The sequence below is a fragment of the Ammodytes marinus genome (genome assembly GCF_949987685.1).
Source record: "Ammodytes marinus genome assembly, chromosome: 16".
NCBI classification, from domain to species: Eukaryota; Metazoa; Chordata; class Actinopteri; order Uranoscopiformes; family Ammodytidae; genus Ammodytes; species Ammodytes marinus.
The window spans coordinates 13,748,032-13,772,549 of NC_137220.1; the positions used below are offsets into that span (position 1 = coordinate 13,748,032).

General features: G+C 41.2%; 2 protein-coding genes across 3 annotated transcripts; both read left to right on the forward strand.

Moving 5' to 3' along the window:
- Nucleotide 1: 1 nt before the first annotated feature.
- Nucleotides 2-6,291, forward strand: fbxw9 (F-box and WD repeat domain containing 9). Of its 2 annotated transcripts, XM_080044377.1 has the most exons (7): nucleotides 2-581; nucleotides 969-1,116; nucleotides 3,102-4,110; nucleotides 4,671-4,819; nucleotides 4,930-5,133; nucleotides 5,228-5,293; nucleotides 5,557-6,291. In XM_080044377.1, exons 1-7 carry the CDS (start codon nucleotides 445-447, stop codon nucleotides 5,629-5,631), a joined length of 1,788 nt encoding a protein of 595 aa, XP_079900503.1. In that variant the 5' UTR covers nucleotides 2-444; the 3' UTR covers nucleotides 5,632-6,291. The 2 variants fall into 2 exon arrangements, with proteins under 2 accessions (XP_079900503.1, XP_079900504.1); XM_080044378.1 differs by lacking the exons at nucleotides 5,228-5,293; nucleotides 5,557-6,291 and having other exon boundaries at nucleotides 4,671-4,841; nucleotides 4,930-5,082.
- A 5,908-nt stretch (nucleotides 6,292-12,199) lies between these two features.
- Nucleotides 12,200-24,276, forward strand: dhps (deoxyhypusine synthase). The gene is made up of 10 exons (XM_080043601.1): nucleotides 12,200-12,336; nucleotides 13,143-13,342; nucleotides 13,984-14,148; nucleotides 15,588-15,709; nucleotides 17,676-17,772; nucleotides 19,179-19,265; nucleotides 19,394-19,499; nucleotides 19,610-19,713; nucleotides 20,353-20,478; nucleotides 23,557-24,276. The coding sequence occupies exons 2-10, from the start codon at nucleotides 13,148-13,150 to the stop codon at nucleotides 23,665-23,667; spliced, it is 1,113 nt and encodes a 370-aa protein (XP_079899727.1). The 5' UTR covers nucleotides 12,200-12,336; nucleotides 13,143-13,147; the 3' UTR covers nucleotides 23,668-24,276.
- The last annotated feature ends 242 nt before the right edge of the window (nucleotides 24,277-24,518 follow it).

A 24,518-nucleotide genomic window follows, 5' to 3' on the forward strand; every position in this document is an offset into this window, starting at 1 on the left:
TGGTAGTCCGCCTCAGCAAATAGCAGTTAATATTCCGGCATTAGAAACAGTATTTTAGATTTGGTTATTATAGCGACAGTAGTAGCACAGTCTTGTTTGTTATCAATAACGTGTCCCAGTGTTTCAAGCTAATGTTAACTGTATTTTCGAGTAATTTATTTTCTGACATCGGTTTGTTTTTATTGGACATTTTCTACATACAGCTGAGTCAAGAGAAGAGGATTGTTATCGAGGGTAAAGTTAGCCTAAGCCTTATTCAAGCTTTGCATCTGAATTGTTACACACGTAGCTGAGCTAAGCCCCAAGGAGCTAACGTTTTCTGACCGTTTCATTATCACGATACACATTTATTTTTTAAGAGTTAAAAAAAACGTACAGCCAACTATAGAAAATTGTGGTAGTTTAGGGTAATGTTGGCTTACAGTGTATGAGGTAGTGTGTTTTATGCTGCGAGGAGAGAGGGTGATGTCTGAGGTAAACCTGTATGACCCGGAGGAAGCAGGGCCAGACCATGATGGACCATTACCTCCTGACCCTTTGAAACCTCCGGCAGATGGGGCTTCCAGGCCGGACATCCAGGGGTAATGTTGTTATACTCTATCAATTAACTCGACCTGAATATCACACTTAATAAAGTAGACACATTTGGTCTTCCAATCCCTTCACGTGCCATTTTATAGTCCAATAATAGTGCAAATCCACTGTCCCATGCTCACTACATGCGATGCGACACCACTGCACATTATCTTGTAAAACCCTACAGGGTTTGTCGGTTTTTCTACATTTTAGACTGTTAGTTCACCATATACCCTTCTTCTCACTTTAATTGTGTGTTATTATGTAATTAAACATTTGTTTACTTATTTTACTATGTCTTTCACTCTGCTGCACTATCCCTTTTGCTGATGTAACAATGTACAATTCCCAGGTGTGGGATAAATAAATATAAATGCTGTCTTATCTTCCAGTCTTCTGCCTCCTGGTCATCCATCCTCGGCAGATGTTAGCCCCTCACCATCTGCTGAGGCGAGCGGCCTGTTGTCCTTACCATGGGAGATGGTTACCCACATCGCCTCGCACCTCCCGGCTCAGTGTGTTATGACTGTGCTGCCAAAGGTTAGTTTTACAGGTGTCTGTGTCGTAAGTATTTACAGTCAAGTGCGAAAGTTTGTGAACCCCTTGAGCCTTTTGGAATTTTATTTATTGTAACCATCATTAATTCATTTTTATCAATACCAGTATTTTTTATATGAAATAACAGATGTTTGTTTATCAATTCAACATTTTTATTTTCCAGAAATCAATTGTTAAAACAGATAAAACAAATTATTTGACGAATGTTGTATGTGCAAAAGTTTGTGAACCCTGAGCTGCATTGCTTAAATCGAGCAGGTTGACACAATCAGGTTGGCCAAATTGGTTGATGAAATAGACCAATGTAATGAGAGATCTTTAGGAAAGAAATTGGGTGGCACTAGATAAAACAGAGATAAAACCAGGTCAGTTTAGGCTCACCAAAGTGAACCCATACAGGTCAGACATGCTAAAAGGGAAACAAATCTCAGAGGATCTCAGGAATAGAGTTTTGATGTTACACATTTGTCTGGGGACAGTTATAAATTCATAAAAAAAAATTTGAGCTCAATCGGTCCACCGTGAGGCAAATCATCTACAAATGGAGAGCTTTAAGAGTGACTTAACATCTGCCTAGAAGTGGACTTCCTTCAAAAATATCCTCAAGCGCCACAAGAAAAGTGATTTTTCAGGTAAAAGCCAACCCAAACATTACACCTGGAGATTTGCAGACAATTTGAAACCACCATTATTCACTTGGGAGAAGGTTCTCTAGGTGGTAGGCAGAATTGCGTTTTTGCCCAAACATGGTGGTTTTGGTTATGACCAAACAGTTAAATTTTTGACTAATCTGTCCACAGAATAAGACTTCAGGTATCTCCAGGTGCTCTCTGGCAAAGTTGTGACAAGCAGTTTTGTTCTTTTTTGAGAGCAGAGGCTTCTTCAGCAACCATCCCATGAAAGCCATGTTGACTGAGTTTTCTTCTTATTGTGGAACCATGCACATCTGTCCCAGATGCTGCAAGAGAGGTCTGCAAATCACCAGATGTAATGTTTGGGTTGGCTTTTAACTGAAAAATCACTTATCTTGTGGCGCTTGTGGATATTTTTGAAGGAAGTCCACTTCTAGGCAGATGTTCAGTCACTCTTAAAGCTCTTCATTTGTAGATGATTTGCCTCACGGTGGACCGATGGAGCTCAAACTTTTTTTAAAATAATTTATAGCTGTCCCCAGACAAATGTGCAGCATCACAACTCTATTCCTGAGATCCTCTGAGATTGTTTCCCCTTTTAGCATGTCTGACCTGTATGGGTTCACTTTGGTGAGCCTAAACTGACCTGGTTTTATCTCTGTTGTATCTAGTGCCGCCCAATTTCTTCCCTAAAGATCTCTCACTACATTGGTCCATTTCATGACTCAATTTGGCCCATCTGATTGTGTTTACCTGCTCCATTTAAGCAATGCAGCTCAGGGTTCACAAACTTTTGCACATACAACATTCGTCAAATAATTTGTTTTATCTGTTTTAACAATTGATTTCTGGAAAAGAAAAATGTTGAATTGATAAACAAACATCTGTTATTTCATATAAAAAATACTGGTATTGATAAAAATGAATTAATGATGGTTACAATAAATAAAATTCCAAAATGTTCAAGGGGTTCACAAACTTTCGCACTTGACTGTATATAAGTATTTTTTATTAGTAAACAGTGCTTCTTCCCTGCCTTTGTTGGCGCATTGCCGTCTTTCTACATATTATTAATAGTGGGAAAGAAATGGCAGGACTGTGTGTGCATGAGACAAACTACAAGAGTTCCAAGACTCCGTAGGGAACCTTATACAGTCATGCCCGAAAGCATCGTCTTATTATCTTCTGGGAGAACCCTGTGTCATTTCCAATCAAGAAAAAACTTGCTGGTTGAATAAAAGTAACTTTAAGTAAAAATTTGCCAGGGGTATGAATAATTTCAGGCATGACTGTAGATATTATCACTCTTGTAATCCTTGTTCCTCCTCCCTTCAGGTCTGTCATGCCCTGAGTAATGTGGGTAAAGACAACACCGCTTGGCAGCTCCGGGCATGCAGACTAATAGGATCCCGAGCTTGCTTTCCAGTGGGGCCGAGGGAGGACTTTGACTGGCCTTCTGCTTGCCTGGAGATGGAGCAGCTGATAACTTGCTGGACAGGCCAAGCTCACCTAGTGGCCAGACAGACCCAGGAAGATGAAAGGGAAGAAGTGATGCAGCCGCCTAGGGCAGGGCAGGATGGGGAAGAGGTTGCAGAAGGGCATGAAGAAGGTAGAGAGGATGAGGTAGAAGGGGTGGGAGTGGTGGCGCAGGAGGTTGCATATGCTGCTGATGAAGGCATGGAGGTGGCAATAGAAGGCGAGGATGGTGAAATGCAGCCGGCGGTTGGCACGGACCAGCTGGCAAGATTAAGAGTGGAGCTGGAAAACAGACTGGAGGATGATGCAGCAGCACAAATGGTGGAAGAAAGGGACCAGGGGATGGGGTTTGATGTCAATGAGGTGCAAGAGGGTGCTGCTCTTCATCGCCAAGACGACCCCAGGAATCTGGGTAATGGAAGACAGGAAGAGATGGAGCAAGAGAAACCCACCAGGAGTCCCAGCCCACCCCCAGCGCTGGAATGCATCACCCTACCTTCAGGCCACATTGCCCAGGTCAACTCAGTCCTTCTCTTAGGGGGAGAAGGGGCAGTGTGTGCCACAGGTTCCAGAGACTGGAACGTTAAACTGTGGGATCTACAGGGGGGCTGTGGCAGGCTGCTGCACACGTTGGGAGGGCAGGGTGACTTCAGCACTCATCGGGGCTGGGTGTGGTGCATGGCGTCGCGGGGACCTCTGCTGGCCTCAGGAGGCTTCGACAGCACAGTGAGGCTGTGGGACCTTCAGGGGGGCGGTGCAGAGAGGGGCCTGATCAGGACCGGGGCCGCTGTCCTCTGCTTGTCCTGTCAGACGGACGTATTGCTGGCCGGTACATTTGACAAGAAGGTCAGCATATATGACACCAGAGGTGAGGGTGTGCAACATATAACTTGCATTTCAGTTTAGTGCTCATGAAGTGAAAATAAAGAGCTTATTTTATGTGCTTAAATAGCACACAATGACACGACAAAACTCTTAAAGCCTCTTTAAACCTAATCTAAAATAGTAAAAATCAATATATGATATCAAAATTGGTTGTCTCAGTAAGCTTTTTAAAAAATCTTGTTTTTATAAAACGTTTTGGCAGAGAAACAGCCATTATTGGTTCAAAAAAACTCATTGTGTCATAAGAACCAGAGCATAGCAAGCCTCATTTTGAATGAATTTCTGCAAAGTTCATCAAACTTCGATCACAATATCTTTCATTTCGATGGATTTATATGCCTACCTGTTTTCAGATGCTTACTATCATGCAACTAACTCCCCAAATGACATTGTAAAAAGTATTGTGTGGGTTTTGGGTTTACAGGGGCTTAAAATCTTGCACACTATTATATTATTATATTTTTTGGTCTAGCTGTCGGCTATGAATTTAAATCATCAGTTGGTTTCTGAGGTTGATTATATCTTAACTTTGTCTGTCCACAGCTGCTCAACCCCTGATGAAAAGCATCCGTCTCCATGGTAACGCTGTCATGTGCCTGGCTGCAGATGACAAGTACATCATTTCTGGGAGTAAAGACTGCACTGTGGCTGTCTATGACCGCAGGGCAGGCAAAGGCTTGAAGAGACTTCGGGTACATGTAGACACACACATAGGTTATTTGCTTTCTGAAAAATAGATATACATATGGCAAGATGCACTTTTGTACCAAAGACTAACTCCAACCAACAACTTAATTTCCAGCTTGGCTCCTACCTTCTGTCTATGAGCTACAGTGGCTGTGAAGTATGGGCGGGAGACAACAGCGGCATGCTCCACTCCTTTTCCATGAAGGAGGGCTCCTTAAAACCCCTGTCCCAGTTTGATGTGGGACACACAGCTCTGGTCACTGGCATCCACAAGTCCACTGGAAGCCTCTACACCTGTTCAACTGACCGCACTGTCAAGGTAGTAGGAGGAGGCAAAGTCCTCGTTGCTTTGTTTCTCTAGCTAGCTCTGCTACTGATCTGGCTTGAATTTTTATTTCTTATCTGTATCACAGGTACATATACCTTGCGCGCCTCCAAGGACACTGTGCACGCTACATCACCAAGCTGGAGTTAATGGGGTAAGTGGTGTGCTTTATACCACATAGATTTTTTAATAGGGCATATTTTTACCTTCTGAATATGATGATATAAATGTAATTATATAAAGATAAATTTTTACTTTACTGTTTATCAAAATAAAGACCAATAAAGCTTTAACATCTTTTGTTGTTTGTTTTGAACACGTTTTTGTATTTGTAAAAAATTGGGCTCATTCTCATTTGTGAGAAGTTTTCTCTCACTCTCTCCAATTACTCTACCTGTCTCTGTCTTCAACCGTCAGCTGAGTGTGGAGGCTGGAGTCTTGGCTGTAGCCTCAGGGGATGTTTGTGTGGAAGTCTGGAGGCCCAGAAAATGAAGGCGCAACCCCTGCTGACAACTACGTGACAGGACGAGACCTTAATGCTATCGACACTATAAGCAACAGAAAACACATTTAGTTTTCAATTATATTTCTTGTTTTTTTGAGCCTGTTGAGAGATTTTTTTTCTACCCACAAAAAAATCAACCACATGTGAAGACATAATGATATGTTGTGTTCGCATGCACTTATTTGCCATTTTGTGCCAGCCTTGAAATAAGTTTGTCTCTCTGCTTTTTAATTGTTTATACTGTTTATCCTATTAACAAGCTCCCAAGTTGACTGAATCCACTACAGTAGCTGACTTTTTTACCAAAAGCATTCATTTCTCACATTTACAATGAATTATTGGTACCCAAGCACTCTGTAATTGTAAAGCCATTTATTTATTACACACTCAGCAGTGCTAATAGGTAAAAATAATGTATGTGTGTATGTGTTTGCGAGTGAGAGAGAGAGACTTTTACCAACTTGTTTTATTTGCACAAATCGTTTGCACAATACCTGACTGATGCAACCATTATTACAAAGTGAAAGACAATAAATGGTCGGGTGGGAAAAGATTTAATGTCTTGACGTATTGGCTGGACTTGTTCAATTATCTGTATTTTTCTCCTCCACTTATTCTGAGTGCTGTTTGTAATTTAAGCTTCAGAAGAATTGCCTCAAAGGAAAATAGTTGATATATAATTTATATATACTGTATATAGAAAACTTGCTTTGTGCTGTAGCATGGTGACCAACAGATTGATTGCCATATTAAAATGTTTATCTTTTACACAGTTTACAGTAGAATTTTTTTTTTAGCGTACAGAGGTTGTCCATATGTCAGTCTGTTACTTGTCGGTTGTCTGAGTCTGTGACTAGGGGTGTCAGAGCAGCACACAGGTCTTCTTATCTTTGAAAGGGTTGGATGAGGCAGCGATGCCGGTGAGCAGAGGGTCACTGCGCCTGTGATCCTGACAGTACCGGACCAGGTCTGCTGCTGTCAGGGAGATCTGCAGGGATAAACATGGACAGGATGGCATTTTTCAACTGGATTTCAGACATTGTAATTTTGCAATAATCATGTTAAAATTCTATTGGAATTGGATGTCAATGAGAGAGAGTAGATGAATATCCAGGTTTATGATGATGCGAACACACAAAATTCAGATCCCTTACATACCTTGATTCTCTCCATGCCGGCCTCCACCTGGAGTTGATCCACCAGTTTTTGTGCCTGAACAACACTGTTACTGCTGCACATCATTCCTGACATTGCCTTCAGTATAAACGTGTAAAAAAGAATTAACTGGACTGGGATATCCTCCTCCGGATCCAAAGAGCTCAGCTCAGGTCATGAAGGAGATTTGCGGTATGAGAAGCTCCTGACTTTCCCCTTCTCACCTGTAGCCCCCTTTTTATTCACCATTGGGGGAAGTTCAAAAGCTGTGTGATACAAAGGTCATAGAACACAGGGTTGGAAATGTCACCAACATCACACATAACTTCACAGCCACAATTGATGAAACGATTATTGGCTAAGGCATTATGCTGAGCTTCATGTAGTAGGCCATGCTTTCTGCCTTCAAACTCAAATATTTTATACATTTATATTCAACTGACTAAGCCAGAAAAGGTGATTGTCTTTATGAAATAATAGGTTGGACATGTAACGTACTAATTTATAGGCTAGGCCTATATACTGTAGGGGAGAACGGGGTAATGTGAGGCACTTTTTACATTTGCTCCCCTCTAAGGGAGCTAAAATGATTTATCAGTCAAATTTACAAATTTCCCATTAATTCAGGATAAGGGCATTGGCAGAATTTATTCATGACAAAGGGCAGTGAAAATATGATTGTTTAAAAAAAAGTTGTCTTGTGTCTCAGTTTACCCCAGCTGTGGGGTAAACTGAGACAGACCAGAGAAATCAAGGGGGTAAACTGATCCACTTACTTTTTCCACTCCGAAACTACCATAACAACACATGTTGTAACAGCTAGAATCCTGACAGCTTGATTGAAAACCAAATATTCCAAAACTAATGTCGGACTAGTAACAGAATCATGGGGTTTGGTCAATTAAAGCAGCTCCGAGTAACATTTAAATATCTTTTAAACAGCCTCATGGATTCAAGGATTTTATTGTCATTGTAGCACAACGAAATTCAGTTTGGCACTCTCCAGCAACAATATCTAAAAATGACAAAACAAGACAATTGACAAATAAAACGATGACACAACAACAATGTTTCCTCTCATAATCACAAATTACCTTTAACAGCAAACGAGACCATCAGTGCAAAGAAAGACATTTTATATAGTTTTTATTACTGCGTTTGGTCTGGTCGCACACCCAGTCCGATTTTCGGTTCAGGCGTGCATGCTCTGCTACACCATATAATTCATATTCAATAATTAACATTTAAATGACAGATAGAACCAGTTAGATTAAAACACAGTCTGGGGGTCAGAACACAGGACCCTTAGAGCCAGCTAGTGTCTGGGGGTCAGAGCAAAGAACGATCAGAACCAGCTAGAACAGCCTGGGACTCAAAACACAGGACTAGACCCAGCTGTCATTTTCCATCTTTTGAGTCTTTGATTAATATTTTTCTGCATTGGTTTTATTGGGATCATTCATTAAATAAAGACATATTACTTAGAGTCTATTGATGTTAAAGGTCACTCTCCTGTCCCCCACATACATACTTGCCAAACCATGCCCTTGCTGACACCCATATAACCATTCAACCCCCACCACCAGCCCACATTGTCTTTTGTCTTATTCAAACTAGTCACCTTGCGACCTCAAATATAATGGATTCATTAAAAGAGGGCACAAACACTGTCTCACTTTACCCCACAGCATTTGTCTAACTTTACGCCACTGCCACAATTTGAGAAAAAACTAACTCTCTCAGCAAATCAGGCTAATCTTCAGTTATCATCATCATATGTTGGCAGTTCATCAACATGTATGATAGAAGTTTTTCTACCTGAATCAATTTGCTTTGGCACAACAATCGAATAAGTTGACAGCAAGGAAATTTACTTTTACATGCAAAAAAGAAATTTTTGTGAAAAAAAACATGCTTAAAACGTCACCATGAGGTCCTCTCTTTCATGGCCAAGGGGAAATGAGAGGGGCTTGAAAACGTATATCTCACATGACCAAAAATGTGTTCCATTGACTAGATACAAGGGGTGTCTCACATTACCCGATGGCTCACATTCCCCCGTTCTCCCATATATATATTTTTTTATCAGTACAGACAAGGTACTGAAAAGGGCTGTGACTCACAATGGTGAGGATGAAGCAGGAATGGATTCATTTGAAAGTGTTACAAAGCCTACACATTTGGCTTAAATATCCAATTTCAACTTTGTGCCGACACATTTTACATGCAAAAAGATATGCATCTTTGGTATTGACACTTTAATACGAGGGATTTCAGCAATTCTGACTAAACTACAAATACTGGTCTAGCTGGGAGACCTAGATGTACCTGCCTCAAGAGTGGCCACATATGTTTGCTCTGCTGTTCTTGAGCTTGGCTGAACAGGCTGGAGATCAGGTTGAGCAGGTTGGAGGCTGGTGGTTGAAATGGCTGACACGTTACCACTGCTGTATGGCAATGTTTGAGAGCCTTAAGATTAGATAAGAAAGACACAACAAAAACGAAAAATAATATGCAATGGTCCAAAGATGATGTAAATGAATAGGCCTATAGCAAATCACTGTCTTGAAACCTTTACCAATTTAATTTGGAAACTTACTCTGTATAGGTGAGTCAATCTATGAAAAAAAAGTGCTTAACCCCCAAAAATTGATACAAAAGGTTTATCAATGGATTCTAGTAGTATTTGGTGCGCTGAATAACATCACCTAGTATGAGTTATACCGGCAGGCGCTTCAGTATGTTTTGGATTTTCTCCAAGTCGACCCAGAGGAGGCTTGAAAGTCCTCTAGCCACTTTAAAACACCTTCTTTCTCCGACTCATCTGCTTATGTTGCCCTGAATTGACTCAGTGCAGTTTCTTCTAATGAACACACCAGGTGTCTGAACCCTAGGTCCTTGAATAGTTTCTGAAAAGAAAGTAGCATTTTCATGAAAACCTTTGCTATAGGCTACCTGGGACCTGACCAAAACATTAGCCTAACTTATGTAAATGTATAATAAGGTCGTTCTTAGTAATCTGACAGCCAGACAGTTATCAATCTGACAGACAGTTAAAACTATCACACTTCTGTCTAGTAGGCCTATATGTCTATGCTGTACTTATTTTCTAAAACAATTGCCTAACATTAGCCTAATGTTTGTAGCCTATGTTAAGGTCGCTCGAGACCATAGTAACAGCCCGACCGTTGGTAATGTTTGTTTGTTTATTTATTAAGGACAGTGCATGTAAAAATGCCAGATTTTAGCAAAAATGCTAGATTTCATCTGTTGTCCCTGGCATGCACAGAAATAGAGGTTAAAAAAAAGAATACATATACAAAGGCACAAATAACACAAGAAAATAAGAGTTTAAAGGTGGTCACAGACTTGGTTTTCTTTTATCCACTGTTTGAGGTGTGTTTTGAAGGTTGAATAATTTTGTGAGTCTCTTATTGTGAGTGGAAGAGTATTCCAACATTTAGTTCCTTTGACTGACAGAACAGTTTGTCCGAATGTAGTGCGTCTGTATGGGACATCACAGTCTCCTCGGGCTGTGGCCCTGGTGCCAGTCCCACTCGCAGACTTCAGCTTAATAAAATCTTTCAAAGGTGGAGGAGCAAGTCTGTGCAAAATTTTATATATAAAACATGCATTTTTAAAATAAACAAAGTTATGAAAATTTTATAAATTATGTTTATCTAAAACAATGCAGTGGTGAAACGAAAATGGCTTTTTGTCAAAGATTTGTATGGCCTTTTTAAAAAGGGATTGTATTGGTTTTACTGTTGTGACAGCAGCAAGTGACCGTGTGGTTATACAGTATTCAATATGTGAAAAAATCATCGAGTGTAAAAACATTCGAGCAGCATTAGTAGTCATGAAGGATCTTACTTGTCTGAAATTGTGTATATTAAAATGTACAGTCTTTGTTAATTGTTTGATATGTTTTTTAAATGTTAATGTTGGGTCCAATGTTAGGCCCAAATATCTAAACTCATTAACTAAACTAAGTTCCACACCGTCCAGGTAAACGCCAGCCTGCTGAAGACTGGTTGGCTGTTTAGTGAACATCATGCTTTGCGTTTAGTTGGAGACATGAATCTTTGACCCAGCTTTGCACTTGGGTCATGGCTGTTGACACATGTTAATCGGTAACAGTTAAAACTATCACATATTACTAGTAGCCTAGTAGTATCTGTCTAACTAACACATCATTATATCCTTATCCTGAATTCCAAAAGCTGCTTTTCTGAGTCTGCGTCTCTCTCTCCCTTTCCTGGCTCAAAACATTTCAGCAATTCTGACTAAACTACAAATACTGGTCTAGCTGGGAGACCTAGATGTACCTGCCTCAAGAGTGGCCACATATGTTTGCTCTGCTGTTCTTGAGCTTGGCTGAACAGGCTGGAGATCAGGTTGAGCAGGTTGGAGGCTGGTGGTTGAAATGGCTGACACGTTACCACTGCTGTATGGCAATGTTTGAGAGCCTTAAGATTAGATAAGAAAGACACAACAAAAACGAAAAATAATATGCAATGGTCCAAAGATGATGTAAATGAATAGGCCTATAGCAAATCACTGTCTTGAAACCTTTACCAATTTAATTTGGAAACTTACTCTGTATAGGTGAGTCAATCTATGAAAAAAAAGTGCTTCACCCCCAAAAAATTGATACAAAAGGTTTTTCAATGGATTCTAGTAGTATTTGGTGTGCTGAATAACATCACCTATTATGAGTTATACCGGCAGGCGCTTCAGTATGTTTTGGATTTTCTCCAAGTCGACCCAGAGGAGGCTTGAAAGTCCTCTAGCCACTTTAAAACACCACCTTCTGCTGAAGACTGGTTGGCTGTTTAGTGAACATCATGCAGACTGTTTTCTTTGCGTTTAGTTGGAGACATGAATCTTTGACCCAGCTTTGCACTTGGGTCATGGCTGTTGACACATGTTAATCGGTAACAGTTAAAACTATCACATATTAGGCTACTAGTAGCCTAGTAGTATCTGTCTAACTAACACATCATTATATCCTTATCCTGAATTCCAAAAGCTGCTTTTCTGAGTCTGCGTCTCTCTCTCCCTTTCCTGGCTCAAAACAATGGTGACAGATTGCCATTCTCGATACAAATCTGAAATTATTACATTCATTATTACAGTTGAAAGACTGAATGAATCCTAGCTGTCAAATGTACCGGTCCTTGTAGCTGTCACATTTACAACTAGTCATAACAACGCTCTAAATCAATGAAATGGAGCGTTCAGGGTTTTTGACCAATGAAATGAGTTCGGGGAGGGACAACGCTTTCGACCAATGAACTCAGTTCGGGGCGTACAATTCTGACAAATGAAATGAGTTCGGGGCGTGATCAAGACAGAACCTTTATCCCTCACCCGTACTAGGAAAAGAGAAGATGCTCCCCCTATCGGTCTGCAAATAGAACCCTCTCTATAAAGCCGGCGACCCATGCGTAGTTCACAGCAATGCAAGTCTCCACTTATCGGTCCAGTGACTACTACTTAAACATCTTGAACACCCAACGTTTCATCGAAAATAGGTAGGTTTTTCGTCTATAACTGAAATGTTTTAAAGCTGGTCAATAGGACAAACCCGAGTCGGTTAGCCGTTAGCTTGTCTCCTAGCTAACTTCAGACCACATTGAGTCTGCGTCGCTTTGCACCAACCAAAAACAACAACAAACCACTCAAAACAAATAATATATAGATATTTTTATATAGAAAACAGGGTAACATTTTTTGCTTTGGTTTTATTTAGTTATATTTTTTAATTGTTGTGTCGCTGTTGTTGCTGTCAAAACATAATACCATACAATTGTGGTACGGTTTTTTTCTGTTTCTGGAGCCCCTGGAGTCGGTTGTGGAGAGAAGGATGTTGCGCAAGCTCTCGATTACTAACTATTAACTACTAAATAATAAAGTGCTCCATCCATCCGTCCATCATTACTGAAATGTGGTACTTTAATAATTTTCCACCACTGTAGGCCACAATAGTAAAGAAGTTTGGAACCTACAAAATGGTAAGTGACAACACACCTATTGAGTGACAACAGTCTCAGGTAACTTGAGGCTGTAGGCCTACTTGCTGTCATTGCTTCTACGGAATGAAGAATGTGTTTCAACTTGTTTTAATTAGTTATTGTAAAGCACTCAGTGTGAAAAGTGAAGGCTTGTGAAAACCTTCACTTGAGCTAGAGAGCACATTAAAGCTCCGCTCAAAGTGTTAGATCAAATGTACTTTTTTCAGCTCATCATACATTGTGTCATTCTTACCTGATCAGAGCATAACTTAATCTTCTTTAATATGAAAGCCACTCATGTAAAGTGCCATCTTTTGTATTTGCAGAAAATATGGCAGACCACGCGCCCTCTGTTGCCATGGAGTCTGTCCTTAAGCCCAGCTGTGATCTCCCAGAGGGCACGCTAAAGATCCGAGGCTACGACTTTAACCAGGGGGTGGATCTCCACGCCTTGCTGAACTCCTACCTCACCACGGGCTTCCAGGCCAGCAGTCTGGGGCTAGCCATCAATGAGATCAACACCATGGTGAGAGGAACAGCTATATAGCAACGTTTAAATTGTTTTTTACATTTAAAAAATTAAAAAACAAGCTTTCATTTACCTGTGCGAGCCATGCAGATGAGATATTTTGGAAATATTTGTCTGAGAGATTTATTCCTCCATCCCAGTACAGAGCAGGTAAATAGGGTTTTATTGGTGCCTCCAAAAGCTGGTTGTCAATACTGAAAAGCATAAAACAAAAACTCTCTGTATTTTTTTTTACTGATTGGGAGGAGTCACCAATTCTGGAAATTGCTTGTTGACAAAATCACTTTTTGTCAAAATCTGAATTTCTCCCCACAATCCGCTACCTGTCCCTACTGTGTATGCCCTGAAAAAAATCAGGTGTTAAAACACAGCCTAGGCTCTGTAAACAAAGGGGGCCCACCATAGCTAGCAACATGAATGTTTACAGAGCCTAGGCTGTGTATTTACACTGGATTTCCTTTGTACAGGTGGATTGTGAGGAGATATTCACTGATTTTGACAAAGTGATTTTGTCAATAAACGTTCTCCAGAATAGCTGACTCCACCTTTAAATGATCCAGATCCAGTAGCTTACGATCAATCTGCCAGTGGTGATTTGAAAAGTCGATACATTTTGTCTGATTGCTCCTGGCCCACAGATAGAGAAGCGCCTTGAGCCAGTGGAGGCGGGGGGAGACGGTGATTTTATAGAGGCTGGCGAATCACCCACCAAGTTGGGCTGCACCATCTTCCTTGGTTACACCTCCAACCTCATCAGCTCCGGAGTCAGAGAGAGCATTCGCTACCTGGTGGAGCACAAAATGGTAAATAAACATACACTTAGCAAGTTGTCCAGGGGCCTGTTTCAGGTAGCTGGTTTTGAGGCAACCCGGAGTTTGTTCGCTCCGAGTTGGTGGAAACTCTGGGTTTTCCGTTTCAGGTAGCAGGTTCAATGCAACCGAGAGTCAGTTACTGCGGCAACATACGCCGTGGGTCTAACCTGCTGGATAGGTGGTTAGACCTACCCTGAGTTTGTTTTCACTTTACGCTGCAGCTCCGACTGAAGAAGGAGTGTCACTGTCACACGCGTCCCTGTACAGTTTGAAGCAAAATCACTCCACAGAAATCTCCATCGGGATGTTTTTATCATTTCCTGATGATTTTACGTTTGACCGATCATTTATCTGATCAGTAGCCTTGTTCTCAGCCCTCGGTCCGTTCATATAGGCGGCCACCTTACACATCGTGACATGCTCTACATTCAGATTAATAAACATATTTGTATTGTATGCTTTTTAACGTCTGTGCCACTGAACAGATTTATGTCAGGTGGATTCATGTAACGCTGCGGCTGCACGCGATTGTTACTGTTCACTTGTGCGATCCTAAAGTCACAGACGAGCCCTTTTATATTCATATTATAGCCTAATATGAATATAAAAATTATATAAATAATTATATAATAATTTAAACTGTGATCACTTGAGGAAAATGGATCTGATAATAAATCAATCAGGCTCTTCAATGGAAACTGTCACCTTATGTGTCAGACGTTAATGTCTTTCACTCCCCATTTAAAAGAAGCGACAGTCTGTTTACTGCACAGTGGGCTATTAGGCTACAGCTTCCCAAATACAGCGAATATAAAACACTGTCAGAAATGCTGTGCCGCGCCAGCTTTATTACTTTACTGCTGATATGCGTAACTTTTTAAAATAGACTATGGCTTCTCATACGGAAGCGAAATGATTGCTCTGTTTTTTTCTGAATTGCCGAGGAGATTAGATCAGAGTTATGTGACAATATACCCGTTAATTCTTCTCCATAGGCTACCATAAACTCATTCGTTAATATTTCTAACTCCAGTGGGAGGAGCGGAGAAGTTTTTTTTTTCTTTTTTTGAGAAGTGGAGAAGTGGGAGGATCACGCATTTGTTTCTTCTGTTTCCATGGTGAATCATGTTATCAGCGATCCATTGACGATGGCTTTTATGCACACGCTCCACCCAGAGTGAACACGCTCAGAGTTGATTAACCCAACGCTGATCCACTGTTCTGTAACCGAAAACCCAGAGTTGCTTATCAACCCTGCGCTCTGAGTTAACCAACTCAGAGCGTATGATTAAACCCAGAGTATGTAAAACCAGCTACCTGAAACAGGCCCCAGGTACATAGGCACAGTTAAAAGCTAGACATAAACAAATAAATGGCCTGACAGGGAACTAGTTTTATCACAATAGGTCATGTTATTGTGTGTTTGTTAGGTGGATGTGATAGTGACCACAGCTGGAGGCATCGAGGAGGATCTCATCAAGTGTCTGGGCCACACGTACCTGGGAGACTTCAGTATGCGGGGCAAGGACCTCCGCCAGAGAGGCATCAACAGGTACTACTACCGATATGATGCGCCTCTTCCATAAAGGTGGCTTTTTACATGGGTGGCATTTTGCATGTGGCATATACAGTATCTCACAAAAGTGAGTACACCCCTAACATTTCTTCAAATATTTCATTATATCTTTCCATGCGACAACACTGAATAAATGACACTTTGATACAATGTCAAGTAGTCAGTGTACAGCTTGTATAACAGTGTAAATTTACTGTCCCCTCAAAATAACTCGACACACAGCCATTAATGTCTAAACTGTTGGCAACAAAAGTGAGTACACCCCTAAGAAAAAATTTCCAAATTGGGCCCAAAGTGTCAATATTTTGTTTTGCCAACATTATTTTCTAGCACTGCCTTAACCCTCTTGGGCATGTAGTTCACTAGAGCTTCACAGGTTGCAACTGGAACCCTCTTCTACCCATTCATGACGACATCAAGGAGCTGGTGGATATTAGAGTCCTTGCGCTCCTCCACCTTCTGTTTGAGGATGCCCCAAAGATGCTCAATAGGGTTTAAGACTGGAGACATGCTTGGCCAGTCCATAACCTTTACCCTCAGTTTCTTTAGCAAGCCAGTGGTCGTTCGGAGGGGTGTTTGGGGTCGTTATCATGTTGCAGTACTGCCCTGCGGCCCAGTTTATGAAGGGAGGGGATCATGCTCTGCTTCAGTATGTCACAGTACATGTTAGAATTCAATGAACTGTAGATCCCCAGTGCTGGCAGCACTCATGCAGCCCCAGACCATGACACTCCAACCACCATGCTTGACTCTAGGCAAGACACACTTGTCTTTGTACTCCTCACCTGGTTGCCGCTCCACACTCTTAACACCATCTGAACCAAATAAATGTATTTTGGTCTCATCAGACCACAGGACATGGTTGCAGTAATCCATGTCCTTAGTCTGTTTGTCTTCAGCAAACTTTTTGTGGGGTTTCTTTTGCATCATCTTTAGAATAGGCTTCTTTCTGGGATGACAGCCATGCAGACCAGTATGATGTTCTAATGATGCAGAGTGCGGCGTATGGTCTGAGCACTGACATGTTGACCCCCCACCCCTTCAAGCCCTTCAGCAATGCTGGCAGCACTCATACGTCTATTTTCCAAAGCCAACCTCTGTGTACGACGCTGACCACGTGCACTCAACCTTCGTAAACTGGGCCGCAGGGTGGTATTGCAACATGATAACGACCCCAAACACACCTCCAAGACGACCAGTGGCTTGCTAAAAAAGCTGAGGGTAAAGGTTATGGCCTGGCCAAGCATGTCTCCAGACCAAAACCCTATTGAGCATCTTTGGGGCATCCTCAAACAGAAGGTGGAGGAGCGCAAGGTCTTTAATATCCACCAGCTCTGTGATGCTGTCATAAATGGGTGGAAGAGGGTTCCAGTTGCAACCTGTGAAGCTCTAGTGAACTACATGCCCAAGAGGGTTAAGGCAGTGCTGGAAAATAATGGTGGCCACACAAAATATTTACACTTTGGGCCCAATTTGTACATTTTTTCTAAGGGGTGTACTCACTTTTGTTGCCAGCAGTTTAGACATTAATGGCTGTGTGTCGAGTTATTTTGAGGGGACAGTAAATTTACACTGTTATACAAGCTGTACACTGACTACTTTACATTGTATCAAAGTGTCATTTCTTCAGTGTTGTCCCATGGAAAGATATAAAGAAAAATGTGAAGAAATGTGAGGGGTGTACTCACTTTTGTGAGATACTGTATATATATATATATATATATATATATATATATATACATATACAGTATATATATTTTTTTTGGGTTGTGTATTAAAAATATCACAAATGTTTGCATACATTTTCGATCATCATTAGTAGCAGATGTGCTGTTTTCTCAAAATGACAAGACCGGGGTAAGCTTGCATGCACTCACACGTCCTATCTTATGGATCAGGTTTCCCTAACTTGTTCCTGTTCCTTTGTCCTTGTGGGATGTAGGATAGGGAATCTTTTGGTGCCTAATCTCAACTACTGTAAGTTTGAAGACTGGGTGATGCCCATCCTGGACCAGATGTTGTTGGAGCAAACAACAGAGGTGGGTCTCTACCTTTAGTAGGTATTAATCTAATGTCCTCAGAAAAGCATGTGGCTCTCCTGTTTAAAACATCAGCTGGAGAGGACGCTGGCACTGTCTGTTCGCCGCTTCTCCAAGCAATTTTTGGGCCAAAATCATAAACCACTCCCTCCTGGCCGGCCATATCCCATCTGCGTTAAAAACTGCTGTCATCAGACCAACATTGAAAAAACCTACCCTTGATCCAGAAGTCCTCTCCAACTACAGGCCCATCTCAAATCTCCCATTTCTGTCAAAAGTTCAGGAGAAAACTGTTGCAGCACAACTCCAGGATCACCTCATACACCTGTTTGAAAAATTCCAGTCTGGTTTCCGCCATGGCCACAGTACAGAAACAGCCTTGGTCAGGGTCACAAACGTCCTCCTGAATGGCAGCAGACACCGGCTCCCCATCTCTCCTCATCCTCCTGGACTTAACAGCTGCTTTTGATACGGTTGACTACAATATTCTCCTTCACCGCCTGCAATACACCATTGGACTATCAGGAAACGTGCAAAACTGGTTCACCTTGTACCTCACTGACAGAACTGAGCACGTCGCCCTGGGCAAAGCAAAATCTCACACCAACAACATCACCTGCGGTGTCCCCCAGGGCTCGGTGTTGGGCCCCACCCTTTACTCACTTTACATGCTCCCCCTGGGCAGTGTCATTAGCAGGCATGGGTTATTATACCACTGCTATGCCGATGACACACAGCTCTACATCAGGACAACGCCCACTTCTTCTGCCCCTCTGCCAACATCCACACTGACCACCTGCCTGGAGGAGATAGAGGCGTGGATGAAGCTCAACTTCCTACAACTAAACGGCTCAAACAGAAGCCATCCTTGTTGGCTCCCTGTCTCACTCAGAATTGAGTACAAGGTCTCCCTCCTCACCCACCAGTGCCTTTACGGACATGCCCCCCTTTACCTTCAGGAACTCCTCACCCCCCCGACAACCTCACGTACACTCCGTTCAGGATCCTCCAAACCCGACATACGAAGCTGTGCACCATGGGTGATCGGGCCTTTTCTGCTGCTGCCCCTAGACTATGGAACGCCCTCCCTGACCACCTGAGGGCCCCACAGACTACAGGTCTTTTTAAACGGAGCCTCAAAACGCATCTCTTTAAAAGAGCATTTAGCTAAACCTTTTAATATTTTTTTTTCTCTGAAGCACTTTGAGATTCTTGAATATAAAGTGCATTATAAATAACATTTATTATTATTATTATTATTATTATTATTATTATTATTATTATTATTATTATTATTATTATTATTATTATTATTATTATTATTTATCCACTGAGTTGTGCAGTCAGAAGAACTTTCTCAACTTGACATTTCATAATATTGTCTACATAATGGATTCCTTTTTCAGGGAACCCTTTGGACTCCATCTAAAATGATCCACCGCCTTGGCAAGGAGATCAATAATCCAGATTCTGTCTACTACTGGGCGTATAAGGTGAGCACTGGTGTATATTGGTAATGTATTCCACACACGCACTGGTGTATATTGGTAATGTTTGTTTGCACAGTGTATTTTTGTGTCCATAAATCAGTCAGTGAATGTGCTCATATGTCCTGCTTTAGAATGACATCCCAGTGTTCAGTCCTGCGCTGACTGATGGCTCCCTGGGTGACATGCTCTACTTCCACTCTTTCAAGAAGCCTGGTTTGGTTTTGGACATAGTTGAAGGTAAACCAAATGTAACTGCTCTAGAACAGTATCACAGCAGTTTGTCTCAGCATTACTGTATGTGTCGCTCAAATCATAAACATTACATAAACATAAACATTTTGTTTCAGATATACGTAGGATGAACGGGGCGGCGGTGTTTGCAAAACGGACAGGAATGATCATCCTTGGAGGAGGGGTGGTCAAACACCATATAGCCAATGCCAATCTGATGGTAACTAACCTTATGTGATCTTTTTTACTTCATTTCTTGTACATGACGACACATCCGGTTTTGTAAACAATTCTGAAAAGTTTTGAGAAATTACGTTGGCCACCTGGGCATTTACTCGAAACTGAGCAATTTTGAAGTGCTTTGATTATTATATTATATATTTATGTCATATGACTTCATAATCATATCCAATTCAGTGGGAAATACTGCAGTTTTGACTAGATTTAAGGTTACTCTGCAGATTCAAGATTGAAAATGCAAATAACCTTAGTTTATAAAATAAGATGCATTGTTATAGATTCAACTGAAGTAGCTGCTTTAAATGCTCAAAATGTTTCACTCCTCTACTTTAGCAGTAAAATGCTACTTTATAACACATTATACCACATGTGTACTTTTACTTTTGAAAATGTAAATACATTTTGCACTTAATTTACATTTATAAAGCAGGACTTTTACTTTTAGTGGTGTATATACTATATAGTATACTCTCTGATTATAAAAGGACGTTACATAGTTGAGAATTGTCCTAACTACATAACATAGGGCTTTCCTTTTTTCGATGAAGTCAGCAAAGTAAATGTCCCTAAAACCTAGTACAATAGCAACATGCTAAAATCACTTTACTTTTCTTTGCAGAGGAACGGCGCTGACTACGCTGTGTTTGTGAACACGGGTCAGGAATTTGACGGCTCTGACTCTGGGGCCAGACCTGACGAGGCCGTGTCCTGGGGCAAGATAAGGATAGAGGCCACACCTGTTAAGGTACCCATATTTATCCCTTAGGTATTACCCAACAACCAGACCATTTGTTACAATTATATCCTCTGATACCCTTTCATGGAAACTCATATTGAGATATCTCTTTCTGCTTCAGTCAGTTATTTCATATCTTTTTTTGGCTGCGCCCAGATAATGCCCCTGAACTGTTTTTTTTTCTTCAGGGGCCGTATTCACAAAACATTTTATCTTAGTGCTAAAGGTACGAACACACTACACGCGTTACCCGCGTAAGATTTACGTGCGTAACGCAGCTAAAATGTTGCTTGATCATTTTGTGTCAAAAATGGTTCTACGCGCGTAACGTGCGTAGTCTCCCTCACGTATTGTATTTCCTCTAATTAACCATGGCTGCGATCAGACCCGACACAACAGCGTGCATGTCCGCACAAAAACAACAACAATACGGCCAACAACTGTGCCAAAAGACAAACTGAACAGCACAAATAGCCTAGCATTAAAACAGCATTGCATATTCACGGCAGCTACATAACACAAACAGTTACAGCAGCATTGGTGCACGGCGGCACAATATAAAGCCAAGTAGCCAACATTACCCTACCTGGCTGTGACAGGGGACCGTGGCTGGCATAGATCAACACCGGTGCTTCGCTGTAGGCCTACTTGTTGTGAAAGTCCCCCGGACATAGCCGTCATGTTTGGGTTCATAATATGAGGCGCTAGCCGCCCGCACACAACCGGGTGAGTTAACTAATGCTATACGGCGCTAACTTGTTTTATCGGCTAAAGCACAGCCGCACATATTCACTGAATTAACCAGGAAGTCCATTCTCCTGGTTTACTCTCCCCACGTCTTCTATTCCCGAGCTGCTGTCATACAGCACCGGCTCGGCTGCCTGCAATACATTTTCCTCCTCGGTGTCTCACATCAGCCTCTGTGTACACTGTTCTCCGACCGTGCCAATGTATGTGACGTCGGGTCAAGCCCAACGCTGATTGGCCAACGCAGCTAATCGTCATGCGTAGGAGCGTAAAAAGTTAAATTTTTTGAACTCAGCGCGTAGCTGCGTAGGCGCGTATATACGCAGCTCATACGCGGCTAAAATGTTGCTTTAGCGCGAGTGACGCATCTACGCGCCATGTACGCGCGTAAACCAATGGTTCCTATGGGAAAAATAGCCGATTTTATACGCGTCTGTACGCGTGTAATGCGTGTAGTGTGTTTGCACCTTAAGAGTACCCCTAAGGAGCACTAAAAGTTCTTAGTAAGGAGTAATTTCTTAAAACCTATTCACAAAGCTGATAAGACCAACTTTTACTAAGGAATGGGAGGGACTCCTAAACTAAGACTAGAGGGCGTGGTTGACCCTGTTGCTATGGATGATGTCATGTTCATACCTTCTTTGCGCACAGTGATTGGCTGAGAGGGAATGAGTCCCTAAGAGGGAACTTATGATAGAAACACTGTGGGAGATATCCATATCGTGTCGCTGTATTAAAGTATAGTTTTTATATACAATTAATGACAAGTGACACTGATTTAACATGAAACCAAGATACTGCAGGGTTTGCCACACCTTCGTTCACAATTAGCCTACAATAGCTCCACATAGGCCTATTCATTTTAAATTTGACAATGATTTGAATCGGAGAAAATATCCTCATTGAACAGCTGCACACCATGCACTCTCACTGTATTTCTCTCAACGGCGACTATGCAGCAATAGTCAGACGGGACAAACCAGGAAATTCACAATTTAGAAACAACAGCCGGCGAAATCATAAAGTGCATGTGGAAGGAAAAAGGCGAGACGCGCAACTATACAGTAGCGGACCTGTGGAACGGAGGAGATGCTGTGAAGCACCACATATAGGCCTACTCTACTAACAAATTAAACCCAAACGTGACACCAACAGTAACTTTCAGTGCATCGTAAACCCAAAGCAACTGCAGGAAAAGGAACTTAATAAATATTTTTTTATAAAAATATAATCTAAATGTGTCTATACTTTCTAAATATAGCTTTACTAAGATCATTAAACCCTTACAGCTATTAAAGGTACCTTTTTATAAAGCTCACTAGCATTAAATCCCTCCAAAACACCATCAAATGGTTGTCTGTGATTTATTCTTAGTGACTTAGGAGTCCTCTCGAGGACTCTTAGCTTTTCATAGATTAGTTTTAGCTAGTTTTAGCGCTAAAATGCTTTGTGAATTACACTTATCTTAAAAAGTTAGGAGTCCTAAAATTAGGAGTGAAACGCACCTTATTTTTGAGAGTTACTCCTAAATCAGCACATTAGGACCTACTCTTAGCCTTAAAATGTTTTGTGAATACGGCCCCTGATGTGTAAATCAAACTCTGATGATATTTTAATTGCCACATTTCTTATCCGATCTCATCAAACATTCAGTGACTCTGACACAGTTTTAGGTATATGTTTAAAAAATATGCCTGCCATAACAAGCAGTCATGAAAAAAGTAATACATGTAGGCGTATGATTTAAATTTAAGCACATATGAGTGGAACAAATGTCATTGTGAGAAGCTTAGTTACCAACTTTGTCCTGAAGGTGGCAGTGTCTACACAGTGTTTGACCCAAGAGTGCAGTGTGGCTTCACATTCAGACTGGGGTTGCGTTCCGAATCGCATACTTTCTACTATATAGTATGTAGAAAAAAGATTAAGGATGTCCCGATTCTTGTGGCCAGATTTAGGATGGTTAGAAGTACCCGGATGTCCTACTTCATGCGGCCAAGATTGTTAGTGTTGAAAAGTGCATCCTATTTGGGCGATTCTGACCCACAATCCAGTGCGCACGTGAAGTGACGTAACATCGACGAAGCCTCCATATGAAAACAAACAGGGATGCGACGGATATAAAGGCAAGATCAAGGCGCAATGTTATGATGAAATAAGAGAGAAAAGTATGTCCCAATAGTATGCCTACTGCATCCTAACTAGATTCTTTTTATCGTCGGATGTAGTATGTAGAATAGAAAAAAGAAAGAGTATGCGATTCGAAACGCAACCTGGGACTCATTTTGGTGGAGTGTGACATGTATGACAGTGATGTGCCGCCTTGTTCTCTATTTTCAGGTGTACGCTGATGCCACTTTAGTCTTCCCTCTGATTGTGGCAGAGACCTTTGCTCGCCATTTGGAAAAACAGACTGCAGAGACGAAAAAGGATCAGGAGGTTTCCTCTTAAATAGTTAGAAACATCCTCCCAGCTGTAACTTATTGCAAGTGATTAAGGGTGCAACTCAAACACTTTACTATATGGGAGTCTGTGGTGAGGATTGCATGTCTTAATGCTTTCCAAAACAATATATATTTGTTAAAACAAGTATTTTTTTTCCGGTGTCATAGATCGGTAGCATGCTCATTGCATGTACCAAAGAGACTGTTGAATGCATCAGGTTTGAGCTGGGTGAGTGCGTGAGAAAGAAAATAAATGCATACTCACAAGGCATTGTTATCTATATCAATTCAGTTAGTCGCTTGAATTTTTACCTTATAACTTCTCAGTTATATATTTTTTTTAAACCTTACCTTACTTTTATAGTATTAAGGATGTGCCTGTATATTCAAATCATAACTAAATCATTTCCTGTTTTAAATGGGTGTTTTAGGGGACTATAAAAATAGTGTAATTTGTGTAGCCGGTCTGTAAGTAAGAGCCCACAAGGCGTACATCATGTGACACTTCATCTCACATGACTCCATTTGAGATGTTTGTGGTTTAAAAGAATGTAAAAATGTTTTTCATTACATAAAACACAAGATATTATGAAATAAAGCTTGAATCTCCTCGGTTGCATTTGAAATATATCTATGAAACAACAAAGTAGCTGACGACACTGTTAGCTGCCTTATTAAAAGTGCTCCGCAAAAACAGTGGACTCAAACAAACTATTGCCAGTGTTTTGGAGTATTTCTCATTCAAGTTCATGTTTTATGATATTAGAAAAACTTGTCAATATGATGTTGTCCAGCATAACACCACCACGAAGCACCACCACCAAAACACAATTTTTACTAACACTTTTATGACAGTGT

Coding starts and splice junctions, on each gene's coding strand:
- fbxw9 (XM_080044377.1), top strand. CDS start 445: ATGCTGCGAGGAGAGAGGGTGATGTCTGAGGTAAACCTGTATGACCCG. Junction 582..968: donor TCCAGGCCGGACATCCAGGG/GTAATGTTGTTA, acceptor CTTATCTTCCAG/TCTTCTGCCTCCTGGTCATC. Junction 4,111..4,670: donor CAGCATATATGACACCAGAG/GTGAGGGTGTGC, acceptor GTCTGTCCACAG/CTGCTCAACCCCTGATGAAA.
- dhps (XM_080043601.1), top strand. CDS start 13,148: ATGGCAGACCACGCGCCCTCTGTTGCCATGGAGTCTGTCCTTAAGCCC. Junction 14,149..15,587: donor ACCTGGTGGAGCACAAAATG/GTAAATAAACAT, acceptor TGTGTTTGTTAG/GTGGATGTGATAGTGACCAC. Junction 15,710..17,675: donor CGCCAGAGAGGCATCAACAG/GTACTACTACCG, acceptor TGTGGGATGTAG/GATAGGGAATCTTTTGGTGC.